This window comes from Emiliania huxleyi (genome assembly GCF_000372725.1).
Source record: "Emiliania huxleyi CCMP1516 chromosome Unknown EMIHUscaffold_133, whole genome shotgun sequence".
Classification (NCBI taxonomy): domain Eukaryota; phylum Haptophyta; order Isochrysidales; family Noelaerhabdaceae; genus Emiliania; species Emiliania huxleyi.
This window is the reverse complement of record NW_005201259.1, coordinates 195,504-208,150: the sequence shown is the minus strand read 5'-3', so window position 1 is coordinate 208,150 and position 12,647 is coordinate 195,504. Positions and strand designations below refer to the sequence as shown.

General features: G+C 63.7%; 5 protein-coding genes across 5 annotated transcripts in view; 1 reads left to right on the top strand and 4 right to left on the bottom strand.

The window, feature by feature from the left end:
• The window catches only part of EMIHUDRAFT_226588 (hypothetical protein), a gene marked incomplete at both ends in the record, with an annotated part of 1,518 nt that extends 885 nt beyond the window's left edge, over positions 1 to 633 (bottom strand). The window contains 2 exons of the mRNA XM_005788651.1: positions 266 to 335; positions 490 to 633. Coding sequence (XP_005788708.1) covers positions 266 to 335; positions 490 to 633 — 214 coding nt within the window. The remainder of the gene's footprint in view (positions 1 to 265; positions 336 to 489) is intronic.
• A 5,214-nt stretch (positions 634 to 5,847) lies between these two features.
• EMIHUDRAFT_226584 (hypothetical protein) lies at positions 5,848 to 6,747 on the bottom strand (the record flags this gene model as incomplete). Its single annotated transcript, XM_005788650.1, has 1 exon — positions 5,848 to 6,747. The coding sequence occupies one exon, from the start codon at positions 6,745 to 6,747 to the stop codon at positions 5,848 to 5,850; it is 900 nt and encodes a 299-aa protein (XP_005788707.1).
• Positions 6,748 to 9,160: 2,413 nt separating this feature from the next.
• On the bottom strand, positions 9,161 to 9,520 carry EMIHUDRAFT_226582 (hypothetical protein; the record flags this gene model as incomplete). The annotated part of the gene is made up of 2 exons (XM_005788649.1): positions 9,161 to 9,439; positions 9,512 to 9,520. 2 exons carry the CDS (start codon positions 9,518 to 9,520, stop codon positions 9,161 to 9,163), a joined length of 288 nt encoding a protein of 95 aa, XP_005788706.1.
• Positions 9,521 to 10,805: 1,285 nt separating this feature from the next.
• EMIHUDRAFT_226580 (hypothetical protein) lies at positions 10,806 to 11,543 on the top strand (the record flags this gene model as incomplete). Its single annotated transcript, XM_005788648.1, has 1 exon — positions 10,806 to 11,543. The coding sequence occupies one exon, from the start codon at positions 10,806 to 10,808 to the stop codon at positions 11,541 to 11,543; it is 738 nt and encodes a 245-aa protein (XP_005788705.1).
• A 425-nt stretch (positions 11,544 to 11,968) lies between these two features.
• On the bottom strand, positions 11,969 to 12,514 carry EMIHUDRAFT_226579 (hypothetical protein; the record flags this gene model as incomplete). Its single annotated transcript, XM_005788647.1, has 1 exon — positions 11,969 to 12,514. The coding sequence occupies one exon, from the start codon at positions 12,512 to 12,514 to the stop codon at positions 11,969 to 11,971; it is 546 nt and encodes a 181-aa protein (XP_005788704.1).
• Positions 12,515 to 12,647: the final 133 nt, after the last annotated feature.

Below are 12,647 nucleotides of genomic sequence, written 5' to 3'. Positions count from 1 at the left end.
ACATGAGGTTGGACAGGTCCACAAGTGAAATAGGGGGGGGGGTCGGCCGGCCGCGGCAGGCACAAGTGAGTGTAACCCATAATCCACTTACCCCATGGAAGGGGGGGAGGCGCAGAGGCGTGGAGGCGTGGAGCGAGGAGCTGGGTCGAGGGGCGTGCAGGCGTGGCGGCGAGGCAGGGCGCGTGTGCCTGTGTGCCCTTGGCGCGACAAAACCGCGGCGGGTCGGTGCCTGAGTAGCCGTAGAGCGGATCGCAGCTGCGCGCACGGAGAGCAAAGTTGATGTCGTCGCACGTGAGCGTCTCGCGCCGGCCGTGCCGCATGAATTTGAGAGCCTCCTGCACAGGCAATGGTGCGAAGACGACTCAGTCACTGGGTAGTGCCACACTCGCGAGAGGAGCCACACACGACGCTCGTGCGGGGAGCTCTGGGCCTCTGTGTCGGCCGCTGCGGGAGCGCCGCCATCTTCCGAAGGGATGCACGCTCCCTCACAACGGAGCGGCTGCACGCCTGCACAATGTCCCGCAGCCGGTATTCCACGTCAGGCGCGAGCGCCTCGGCAACCTCGTCGCTCACCTGGGCGATGCCGACCGACTCGGCGATCACGCGAATGCAGGACGCGTCGAGAAGTGACATGTGTGTGCGCAGTGTGCACTCGTCGAAGGCGCGCCGGCGCACAGCTTTCTTTTCTTTAGGCGAAAGGTGTATTGGTGGCAAATCAAGACACAGAGCTCACACAGAATCACAGCGGGAGGAAAGCGGCGAGTCGCAATTCCTGGGGTCCTTGTGGCGGGCCACCCTGTCCAGAGAGGCATGGATGCCAATCTGGGGTCTCTCGACCGAGTCTATGTACTATGAGTCCTGGCCGCTCCCGGTTGTGGCAGAGGTTATGGAACCAAGCGACGGAGATGGTGCGGGGGTACGGGTGTTCCAGGGGGTCACGACACGCACCGACCCTTCAGCCTTCACGAACCGAAAGGCTGCACCCGGGGAAGGCACAGTAATCCGGGCACGTGTTGGGCGCCCCGTTCCGGCTGGGGCTAGGTCGGCTCAGGGCCCCGTCCACTTCCCTCTCCCGCTTGGCGCGTGATGATGCGGAGATGCCACCCAGGCCAGCCAGGGCAGGGGCGGAGGGCGAGGGCTGAGGGCGGGATGGGCGCCAAGCGGGAGGGAGCGAACGGAGTGGAATGCACAGATGGGGGATGGCGAAGGCGGAGGGGCAGAAAGGGGGGAGGGCGGCGGGAGGGCGGAAGTCGGGATGGGCGGGCGGCGGGTGGTTCGGTAGGGCGGGGGGGAGGGCGAGGGGTGGAGGTGGAGGACGGTGGGGGCGAGGGGCGGCGAAGGAGAGGGTGGTGGCAAAGGGGTGGGCGAGGTGGAGGGCGGGGGGGCGGCATGGGAGAGGTGGAGGGCGGCGGAGGTGTGGGTGAGATGGAAGGCGGTGGAGGCGTGAGCGGCGGCGGCGGCGGTGGGAAGAAGGTGGAGGGTAGCGGCGGCGTGGGCGAGGTGGAGGGCGGCGGCGGCGTGAGCAGCGGTGGCGGCGGTGTGGAGGGGGTGGAGGGCGGCGGCGGCGTGGGCGGTACGGCGGCACGGCGGTAACGGACGGCAGGGGGGGCGGCGGGCTAAACGGCAAGGGCGGCGCGGCACGGAGGAAGGAGCGGCACGGCAGGGAGGAGCAAGGACGGCGCGGTAACGGCAGGCTCACGGATAGGCGTGGCACGGATAGGAGCGAGCGAGCGGCTAGGTGGCGGGAGGGCGAGGCGAGGGTGGTGGCGGGTGGATCACGAGGAGGTAGAAGGTCTGGCGCGAGCGGGGGAGCGAACGGCGAGCGAGCGGCTAGGCGGCGGGGGGTGAGGGTGGCGGCGGGTTGATCACGAGGAGGTAGAAGGTCGAGCGCGAACGTGCGAGCGAGCGGCAGGCGAGCGGCTAGGCGTCGGGAGGGCGAGGCGAGGAGATCCAAGTTGGGGTGCGGCGGGAAATTTGTTCGGCTAACCAAGATCTGCCTGTGACATCACAGGGTGGCCCGCCACAAGGACCCCAGGAATTGCGACTCGCCGCTTTCCGTTTTTTTCCCTCTTTTGCCCCAAACCCACTTCGGCGGGCGCTTGCGGACCGCGCCATGAAGGGCACGTCCTTTACGGACGATACGTTTACGGACGATACGGACGATCCGCGGCCGACTCGGACTCGGGCTGCCCGCGCATTGCCTGTCGCGCCGTCCTGCGACGGCACGCGCGCATTTAGGCAAACGAGGCCGAAGCGGCCGCCTGCGCGGGCTGCGGGGCGGTACGCGACCCTTGAGGAACGAGCAGAGGCTCCCAAACTGCCTGGCGGTGTAGCAGCAGAGTCTCCTCCCGCTCTTCCGGAGTCGAGGAGAGCGATACCGTTGGCATGCGCTGCGGCTGCCGCGATCATCCTCCTGCTCCTCCTCCTGCAGCCTCAAGCTCAGCCTGAGAGCCCGCCGCCTCCAACCTCATGCTACTGCTTCGACGTGTGCAACCAGACGGCGCTGCGGCGTTGGCACCTCCGACTTCCAAAAGTTACCAGTCGCGAGTCGCCTTGGCGAGGCCACGTTCTGCCGACGACTCGCTGCTGCGCACTGCTCACCCTCGATGGGCGCCATGTGTCAGGTATGACTACCTCAAAACGGTCTACCATTCGGACGTCCCGCTCCCGCTCGACCTGCAGACGTTCGGCTTCTTCTACCTGCATTTGCTGCCCGCGAGGCAGTGCGCCGTCAAATTCGAGACGAGGCCACCCTGCGAGCAGGCGACGTGCGACCGCTGGCTGCAGCGCGAGGTTCCAAGCAGTGAGCGGCTCCGGCAGCACCACTTGGACTGGGAGGTGAAGTGGCGCAACTTTCGAGACTCACCCCGCCACACCGCTCTCCAGACATACCTAGCGCCGCGTGCCACGTCGAAACGAATGCATTCATTTGAGCTCCTCGGCTCGGATATGTCCACAGGTGCCCGAGCCGTACTGGCCGGAGGGGGTAGAGTTGCGCTTTCGCGGGATGACGCTGGCCCTCCGCCCGCGCGAGCCCAACGCGCCGCGGCGGTGGTACGAGGTTTCGCGTCACAGCCGCGACACCTTTCGTGGCGTCTGCGGTAAGGGTGCGCGCCGCCTTGGATGGTGAAACGCTCACGAGGCAGGGAGGTGGACGGACCCCGCCTATGCCACAACCGCAGGCGACAACCTGTTCGATCCTGAGGATTACGTCTCGGACCCTGCGCTCGGTGCAGCCGAGGGCATGGACTATGGCTGCTGGTTTTCGGGCGCAATCGGCTCGGGCATCTTCCTCCGCGTCGACAACGGGCTTTGGTTCACCAACAGAGTTGAGCTCGAGCGTGGACTTCCCGGCGTCTTGGACATGCCGACGGACTGCTTGTACGCCCGCGAGACGGCAAAGGGCGGCTACGACTCGCTAGTACTTCCTCAGTCGTACAAGGTGTACCCGAAGCAGGCCGAGCGGGGTGCGCCGCAAGTCAGCCCACACCCCAGACGTGCACCCCTGAGCACAGAGTCGGCCATGCACCTCGGCCCGGACGGCCGACCAGTGCGATCGAGGCGCACCCTGGATCCTCAGGCGCGCCACGCTCGGAGATCGTCGCCGTGCACCGCGAATGCATGGTTCGCAGCTCTCCATTGCCTCACGCCTGCCCGCCGGCCGAAGGGCAATGGTCGGGCCCGCCAGGCCACTTCTACGGCGGTGAGCCGGCGCCGGTGTTGCGTACCGGATGGAACGCGGACATCCCTTGCAACTGCTCTGAGAGCTGGTTTCTCAACTGCGGGCATGTACCGCCTTATGCAAAGTGGTACAGCCCTTCAGCGCCGCCGGCGCCCTCGCCCCTCGCCCCACGTCCCGGCAGCTAGAGCGCCCTCGAGTGTGTGTCGGACATGAGTCTTGTGGGTGAGCGTGCTCCAAACAAAGGAAGGAATGAACACGGTCAAACTCTGTTGCGCCGGCTCCAGGTGTGTACTTTTTTTGCTTGGGTGGGCCTCATCATGCAATTCTGCAAAAACCTGACCGGCCCCTGCGGTGCCCCTTCCTACCTACCTTACCTACCTCTACCTACCTACCTACCTACCTACCTACCTGCCTACCTACCTACCCTACTTATGCGTTATGGGAAACAAAAAAGAAATCATCGGACGGGTGAAGGTGGGACGCTACTATACCAACTAAAGTGATGGGTGGTGGTACTCTCCTGCAACCACAGTCCTTCCTGTGACATGGCAGGCCACTCTCAGGCCCTACAAGCATCAGATCACCCACTTGGGGACGTTTGACATCGTGATTTCCGAAAAATTTCTTTTTCTGCTGTGAAAATTCCAGCCAGCGTGAAGAGAGGGAAAAACCCGACGGGAGGGCCCAGACCTACCCTACCTACCCCGTGATGAGGCCCACCCAAGCAAAAGTAAGTACCTCCCACGCTGGAGCGGGGCGCAGCGGCGTCGGAGGGGCCGACATGCATCGGAGATCCGTGATGACGTGGCGAAGGGGACATCTAAGGGGAGCTGAACGTTTCCGCAGGCGAAAGGACAAGCGGACGAATTTTTAAATCCATCGCGCAAACACACGTCACCACCTTACACCTGCATGCTGCTAGCGGCGCTGCTGACCGCTGCTGCGCCCGCCCCGCCCGATGCCGACCGCGAGGTCCGGATGAAGACCACACGACAGCTCAAGGCCGTGTTGACAGCTGTTGACGTCCCGTTCTCCGAGTCCGCAAGCAAGAGCGAACTCAGGGCGCTCGCGTTGAAGCACAATGCACTGGCCAAGTACGAGGCCCTCCACCCCGAGAAGAAAAAGTCCAAGCCCGCGCGCCCTAGTGGCGCCTCGTCAGAGTCAGCTGAGCAGGCTGCGCAGTTCTTCTTTCTGATGGACGCCGACGGCAATGGGAGGGTGAGCGAACGCGAGATGCGGGATTCTGGGGTGTTCGGGCCCGACGCGTCAGCTGAAACCATCGAGCAGGGCTTCGCGAGCATGGATGCGGACGGCAGCGGCTCCGTTTCTCAGTTGGAGCTAGCCCGCTTCCTGGAGCTGATGAGCCAGCAGAGAGACGCGTATGACTACGGGTCGGCGTATGACTACGGGGCGCCTGTCGACCTGAGCCACTCGCGCAACGTGGAGGGCCCGGACACGATCGACTACGCCCTCGACGACGACGACTACTCGGAGTTAGTGGACGGGTTAGGGCCGTCCGATGAGTTGTAGATGAGTGCATATGCGCGAGGGCGCGCTGAGCTGTGCCAAGCCCAAGGCGCCAGGTCTGAGCTGAAGCTGAGGTGACACACGAAGGGAGGCGGGATGTCAACTTGAGGGGCTGTCACTCGCCTCTCTCTCTCTCTCTCTCTCTCTCTCTCTCTCTCTCTCTCTCTCTCTCTCTGTGTGTGTGTGTGTGTGTGTGTGTGTGTGTGTGTGTGTGTGTGTGTGAGTGCGTCGATGGTCCGTCCACGCCGACCTTTCATCTCGATCAAATGAACTCTGAGCACAGAGGTTCACATAAAAATAAATACTCGTCAGAGACGGGCCGTTCAGCTCTTGTTCACAGCCTTTTGTGTTATATATTGAGAGAAAATACCTCTCGTATGGCGCTGTGCGTTGGTCTATGAGAGGTTGAGGTGCGAGCCCTGGAGGCCCTGGGGATGGGGGGAGACTACCCGCGGGCCTAGAAGGCCCGCGCGCAGGGGGTTCACACTGTGGCGTCACGCTCACGGCAGACGCGATCGATCGAGAGAAACGGACTAAAAAGGCCTGGAGTCCGCGCGCTGCAACAACCTGTGCGCCCTGTGAACTCGCACGGCATTCTCATGGCCGATCGGAGCGCGCGCACGTGCTACGCCTACGCCCTACCCCTCAAGCTCAGCAAAGGCCGGGAATGCTGAGACTGACTTCTCTCCCTCAATATGCACGAGAAGCAGCCTGGCGTCGCCACCAGCGAAACACTGAGACGGAAGCCGGAACGAGGAGGGCATCCCCGCCTGCTCGAGGGCCGCCACGAAGTAGGGTCTGGCCGGCCTGCCCGGGTCCGCCACGATGGCGCGACCTCCGCGCCTCACCATCTCGATGCAACGCCGCGCGACCGCTTGAGCCAACTGAGGCGTATACAGCACGTCCGAGGCGACGAGCCACGCGGCCTCGGGCAGAGAATCGTCGCCACACACATCAAGGACGGCTGTGGCGAGCCGCAGACCTTGCCCGTCCGCCGATTGCTGGAGTAGCGCCAGCCCCGCCTCATCCGAGTCAGTGGCGACGATCGAGGCGCTGGAAGTCGCAGCCAGTGCGAGCGAGCAAAGACCCGTCCCGGCGCCGAGCTCGACCACGCGCGTCCCATCGAACGCCTCGCAGTTGGATGCCAGCAGCCGCGCGAGCACAATCGAGCAATGCCACAGCCGTGTGGCGTAGGTGCCGGAAGCCTCGAGCACCGACACCATCCTCGGGCCGATGCAGACCTGCTGCGATAGAGGGCCGGGGGCAGCGCCCTTGAAGGCGGAGTAAGCAAAGAGGCAGCGGAGCACGCCAGCGCCAAGGTTACTCGCCGCGTGCTTGAGCAGCTTGACGAGGGGCGAACAGTCAAATGGATTCGGCGGCTCCCTCCGACGAGCGCCTGTTTTCAGGGATGGGAAGGGTGTGGAGAGTGTGGCGTTCCCAGTGCGACAGTAGCGCGATTCGGCGGATCCTTGTGGCCGGGTGTGTGCCAGGATTGCGACCTTCTCCTCGTTCGAGAGGCTGTCGAGTCGCTTGCCCATTGCTCTTCGTCGCGGGCCGGCCACTCGCGTTTTTACGAGCACGGCGAATTACGGAAAAAGATCCCGCTTCGCCTCGCCTACTCGTACGAGTAGGGCAAAGGGCAAAAAAATTAAGAAGATCTCCGCTCTCCCATTTTGATGTGATCGGTGATCGGGGTGACTGAGAGAGATTTTTAGCAATACCAAGTTCACGCGCGCGCGAGACGTGCAGACAGGGTTGCCAGGTGAGATTTTGTGTTTGTGACTGATGTCGTGTGGCTTGGGAGTCGGAACCGTAGCCGAGGAAGTTGTCGAGGATTTCTGATATCGTTAGGTAGGTATAGGTAGGTATTTGGTTGTAGGTATATTTGGTGGCTCGGACGCAACCCCTCAGCCAAGCGTTTGTTCTGCCCGTATCACGCAACGTTCAATAACCGAAGTAACCGAAACCGCCCGCTGACGCGCCCGTCGCGTTTAGGCCGAGAATTCCGACGAACTCAAAAGGGGGACACCACGGCCCGCGGGAGCGCCCACCGGACGCCGTGCGATCGATGCTGTCGCTTCTTCTCGACGTGGCCCTCACCGTCCCTTTCACCCAGCCATCGCAGCCTCCGCCGATGCCGCCACCGTCGCCACCCCCAGACATCTTTATCACAGTCAACGGAGGTCCGCCGCCTTATCCCGAGTCTGAGCGCTACCGCATCAACCTGTGGTCTGGGATTGCGGTTTCTCTGACATTTGCTGGAGATCATGGCGTCTCTATCGGAGATCGTGTCAGCTTCATCAGCAGCGGCTCTGGACAGACCTGCGCCGACGCTCTTGGCGCACTTGACAGCAACGTTTTTCCCGCCTTGAACAACGACCTTTCTGTCGACATCCTCCTTACGGCGACTGACACGTACCACCTTTGCCTCAAGCAGGGTGCTGATCCGTGGCACACTCACAGCCACGTCGAAGTTTATGTCTATCACCAGCCGCCTTCGGCGCCTCCCTCACCCCCACCGCCCTCGCCGCCACCGCCCTCGCCGCCGCCATTGCCACCTCCCTCGCCGCCTCCCCCGAGTCCGCCACCGCCGTCGCCGCCTCCACCCTCACCGCCACCGCCGTCACCGCCGCCGCCCAGCCCACCCCCACCATCGCCCCCGCCGCCCTCGCCGCCGCCTCCCTCGCCGCCACCGCCCTCACCGCCTCCACCGTCGCCACCGCCGCCGAGCCCGCCCCCGCCCTCGCCGCCTCCGCCTTCGACGCCTCCCCCCTCGACCCCGCCCTCACCGCCTCCGCCGAGCCCGCCGCCTCCATCACCACCGCCTCCCTCGCCACCTCCCCCCAGCCCACCACCCCCCTCGCCGCCGCCACCGTCACCACCGCCTCCGTCGCCACCGCCACCGAGCCCTCCGCCGCCCTCGCCACCTCCGCCATCGCCGCCGCCGCCCTCCCCACCCCCGCCGTCGCCGCCACCACCGTCGCCTCCACCACCCTCACCCCCTCCGCCGTCGCCCCCTCCGCCATCGCCCCCTCCGCCGTCGCCCCCGCCTCCGTCGCCGCCGCCGCCATCGCCGCCACCTCCGTCGCCGCCGCCACCACCACCCAGCCCGCCGCCCCCTTCGTCGCCGCCTCCGTCCCCACCGCCTCCATCGCCGCCTCCGTCGCCGCCTCCCCCGATCCCGCCGCTACCCTCGCCGCCGCCGCCATCCCCACCCCCACCGTCGCCGCCGCCGCCATCGCTCCCACCACCGTCGCCACCACCACCCAGCCCACCGCCCCCCTCGCCGCCACCCCTCTTGTCGCCGCCTCCGTCCCCACCGCCTCCATCGCCGCCTCCACCGAGCCCTCCGCCGCCCTCGCCGCCTCCTTGGCTGCCTGTGATAACCCAAACCTCGGAGGGCTTGGCTGCCAATGACAGTGGTAGCGGCAGCTCAATTGGAATAATTGGGGCCATTGTTGGGTGCGTCGCTCTCATCATCTTAGGTCTAGGCGGCGTTGCATTTCTCAAGCGGCGTCGCCGTTTGGCAAAGGCGAGGACCTGCATGAATGCGTTCACGGACATGCAAGGGGTTCCCTCGCCACCCTTAACCTCATCAGTCTCAAGCGGCCCAAACTCCTGCCCTGCAAGCCCAGGCTCCCGCCCTGCAATCAACGTTAGGGTGGCGCCTACACCACCAGAGACGCCAGCATCTATGGCAAGAGCTATGTCGTCCAGAGTCGCCGTCCGTCGGTGGCCTTGCTTGCCAGCGCTGCCATGAAATGAATCCACTTCATGTGTATCGGATCAACGATCGTACTGCGAAGGGCTCGTGACTGTCCATGTGTGTCATTCACTTCGCCAAGAGCACTCACAGAAGTCACTCTGCGTGTTCAGAAAAGTGAACTGCCTCGGTCGACACAACGTTTGAAATTACACTCCATTCGTGAAATTACACGTTTGAAATTACACTCAGTCGGTTGCAGGATGTTCGTGCAGTGCCACGAGGGACACGCCCGCGAGGTCTCGCGGTGTTGCCGTGCCCACCGTCTCTTCAAAGAGGACTACGAGGTTACGCACGGGCGCGAGCACCTCGGTCGGCACGTGGTACAGAGTCTGCGTGGGCCGCCCGCATGCCTTCCAGCGCATGTAGCAGTGGCCATGCTTGACGGGCGGCGCGCACGCGCCCTTGCACTCCCCTCGTCGCAGCCAGTATCGGCCCAGATTGAAGCCGTTGACGTAGGCCACACCCTGGGTCATTCGTGCCCCAGCGTGAGCGAGGGCGCGTGGGAGGCAGGGGGGTAAACTCGAGTATTCGCATACCTTGTTCATCGTGCTCACGCTGACCACACGGACCGGCGCCGACTCCAGGAAGCTCAGCACCGCCTCGGCGGCGGCTGGAGTACCTCGGCGGCGGCTGGAGTACCCGGATGGGTGGGCGGGGGGAGCTGTCGAGCAGAGACGTCGTGAGACGGTGGTGGGCCCGTTGGACGGGCCAGGACGCCAGGTCCAGAGAGCTCCAGGCGAGAGCTGGGACAGCTGTCGGAGGAGGCGAGAAACGAGCTGACTCGGCCGCTTAACATGGAGCCGATTTGCGGATAATTCTTTTTTCGCACCTCTGTCCAGGTGTGTACTTTTTTTGCTTGGGTGGGCCTCATCATGTTCATGAAATTCTGCAAAAACCTGACCGGCCCCTGCGGTGCCCCTACCTACCTACCTACCTACCCTACTTATGGGAAACTAAAAAAGAAATCGTGGGACGGGTGAAGGTGGGGTACTACCGTCGGGTCTCTATTTTAAGACCAGGTAAACAGCAATAGATCCGGGTGTAGTGCCGGATCAGTTCCTGGAGCCAGGGGGACCGATTCGCGCTTGCCAAGGGACCAATTGCTAGACACCCGGGCGGGGGGGGGGGAGGGGGCACAGCCACAGGGGGCCCGTTGCCACGCACCAGGTGAGAGGTTCCACATGCCAAACGCGCACGTTCGGCACAGCAGATACATCACACTGGCGGGATGCAAGGGTACACTCACCCAACAGTACATTCATGCCAGTACATTCATGCCGCGCCACAGGTAACATGGGGACCGATTCTCGGCAAGTTTGGCAGCGCGGGCAGTGTGAAGGATCGATTGCTGTACAACGAGGGACCGATTCCGTGAGGGCCGGGTATCGATTAGGCCGCTTGAGGGCCGGATCTATTGCTGTTTACCTGGTCTTAAAATAGAGACCCGACGGTAACCAACTAAAGTGATGGGTGGTGGTACTCTCCTGCAACCACAGTCCTTCCTGTGACATGGCAGGCCACTCTCAGGCCCTACAAGCATCAGATTACCCATTTGGGGACGTTTGACATCGTGATTTCCGAAAAATTTCTTTTTCTGCTGTGAAAATTCCAGCCAGCGTGAAGAGAGGGAAAAACCCGACGGGAGGGCCCAGACCTACCCTACCTACCCCGTGATGAGGCCCACCCAAGCAAAAAAGTACCTGCTCTGTCGGTCCTTCTGCAGGGAAGAAATTCTTTTTTTCGGCGAAACGATAAAACCGCGACAATCACTCTCAAAGCTCTCTGCCGCGCATCCGGATCCAGCCGAAGCCAGAGGGACGAAGTGAACCGATGTCCCTCGCGTACCTACTCGTCACCGTGGCCGTACCTCGGCCCGCCCGGCCCGCCGTTCCAATCGGGCCTGCTTGCGAGGCGGTGCTTGCTGCTCATCTGCGGCAGGCGAGGGCCGTCGGTGCAACCTCTCTTCACACGACTTACGACCAGGATTCGGGCCGGCTCGAGTGCCGGATTGAGCTACCGCTGGCATCGAACGACGCACCAACGTTCCACCTTGGTGCCCAGGCACCCGCGGCAGCGTCCGAGCCGTGCCAGCCACGTGAGTCGCCATCCGGAGGCGGGGAGGCTGCTGGCGCGGTGGAGAGGGGCGAGGTAGACCTGGAGAGTCTTCTACATCCCACCGCAGCCGGCCCGGAGGCTCCTCCCTTCACCGAAAGCCGCACGCTTGAGGAGGAAGCTCGCTTTGCAGCAGTCGTCGGCGCGGTCAACCAGTACATCGAGTGCCACTTCTCGTGCGACGGCGGGCTCTGCCGGTCGCGCATGATCTCCTACCCGCCCACGGGCGGACGGCATCGGCTCTTTCTGTACGCTGGTGTGGCAGAGGAGTGCAGCCTCGAGACGCTCGAGTGCAGCGACGAGACGCTCGGCCGCAGGTTGCTCCAGGCCATCGTGGACTACCCGAGCACTGCCGAGGCGGCCAAAGCCTTTGCACATCACCTCACCGGAAGGCCCGAGCCGGTGCCGACCGAGACCGAGCGGCCGTTCGAGCCGGAGAAAAGCCTCCTCGCGTGATGTGGACAGGTCGGCGCGCCCCGACGGCGGTCTCCCCCTGGCTCGCCCCCACAAATCCTCTGACTCCCAGACGGACGTTGTTGGAGCAACGTAAATCTCTCAGCCGCGCGGCGAGATACGCGCGCTAGCTTCTTCCGTTCTTCTTCTCAGAATTTCCTTCCGGATGTGTCCTCTCTTAGCTCTTGTGGTTTCTCGCTTGTGCGAGATGCGCGCGCGCGTGTGTGTGTTTGTCACTTTGTCTCGGTCGCGCTCGCGTCCCATGTAGATTTAATAGAGTGTATCGCGCCACAAGCGTACACACGGCCATTACACACGAAACCAAGACCAAGACGGTGAAGGCAGAGACCTCTGTCCGCTCCTCTCTAGCTGCGATTGCATCGGCGATCGGGGAAGCGCGCGCGCAGGTAACTTGTTTCGTTACGCCCTCACATGCTCAGGTAGTCCATCAACTGCCTCCAGTCATCTCTCGCACGAGCGACCGCCTGCTTAGAGCGCCCAAAGTAGTCGGCCGGCTTGCCCTTTGCCGACGAAAATTCGATGAAGATAGCCGAGTACGCCTCGCTGTCCGCGGCTGCCAGATTGCGCATGAGCGACTCGACCGTCTCGATGTACTCCATCGGCAGGCTCTCGTCCTCGTCGAAGAGTAGCCGGAACGCCGGCTCGATCAGGTACACGGGGCTTACAGTGCCCACCGTGCCGAGGACACGGCGAACGCCATCGCCGCCACCACCCGACACCACCGCCTCAAAGTCGCGGAGGAGCCTTCCTAGTTCGTCATAGCCAGCGAGAATCTGCTGCTTTGCCGCCGCCGGCGATGCCGCCTTTGACGGTGCGGCCACCGCCGCATCGCTGCGGCGCATCACAGGCAGAAGCGAGGCTGGGACAGCGAGGAAGGCACGGCGGGGCTGGATTAGGCGGGCCGCGGCGCATGGGAGCACGAAAAGGGCGAATCGCATGCAGCTCAACACCATCGCGGGGCTTGCGCGCGAGCGGCTGCTGGCTCCCAAGAAAAGGTCAGCAGGAGCACCCTACCGTATCTCACGGCTCACGCCGCGGTTGGGTAGCGTCAAGCAAAAAAGAATTTCCCGAGGCAGCAGTTTAATC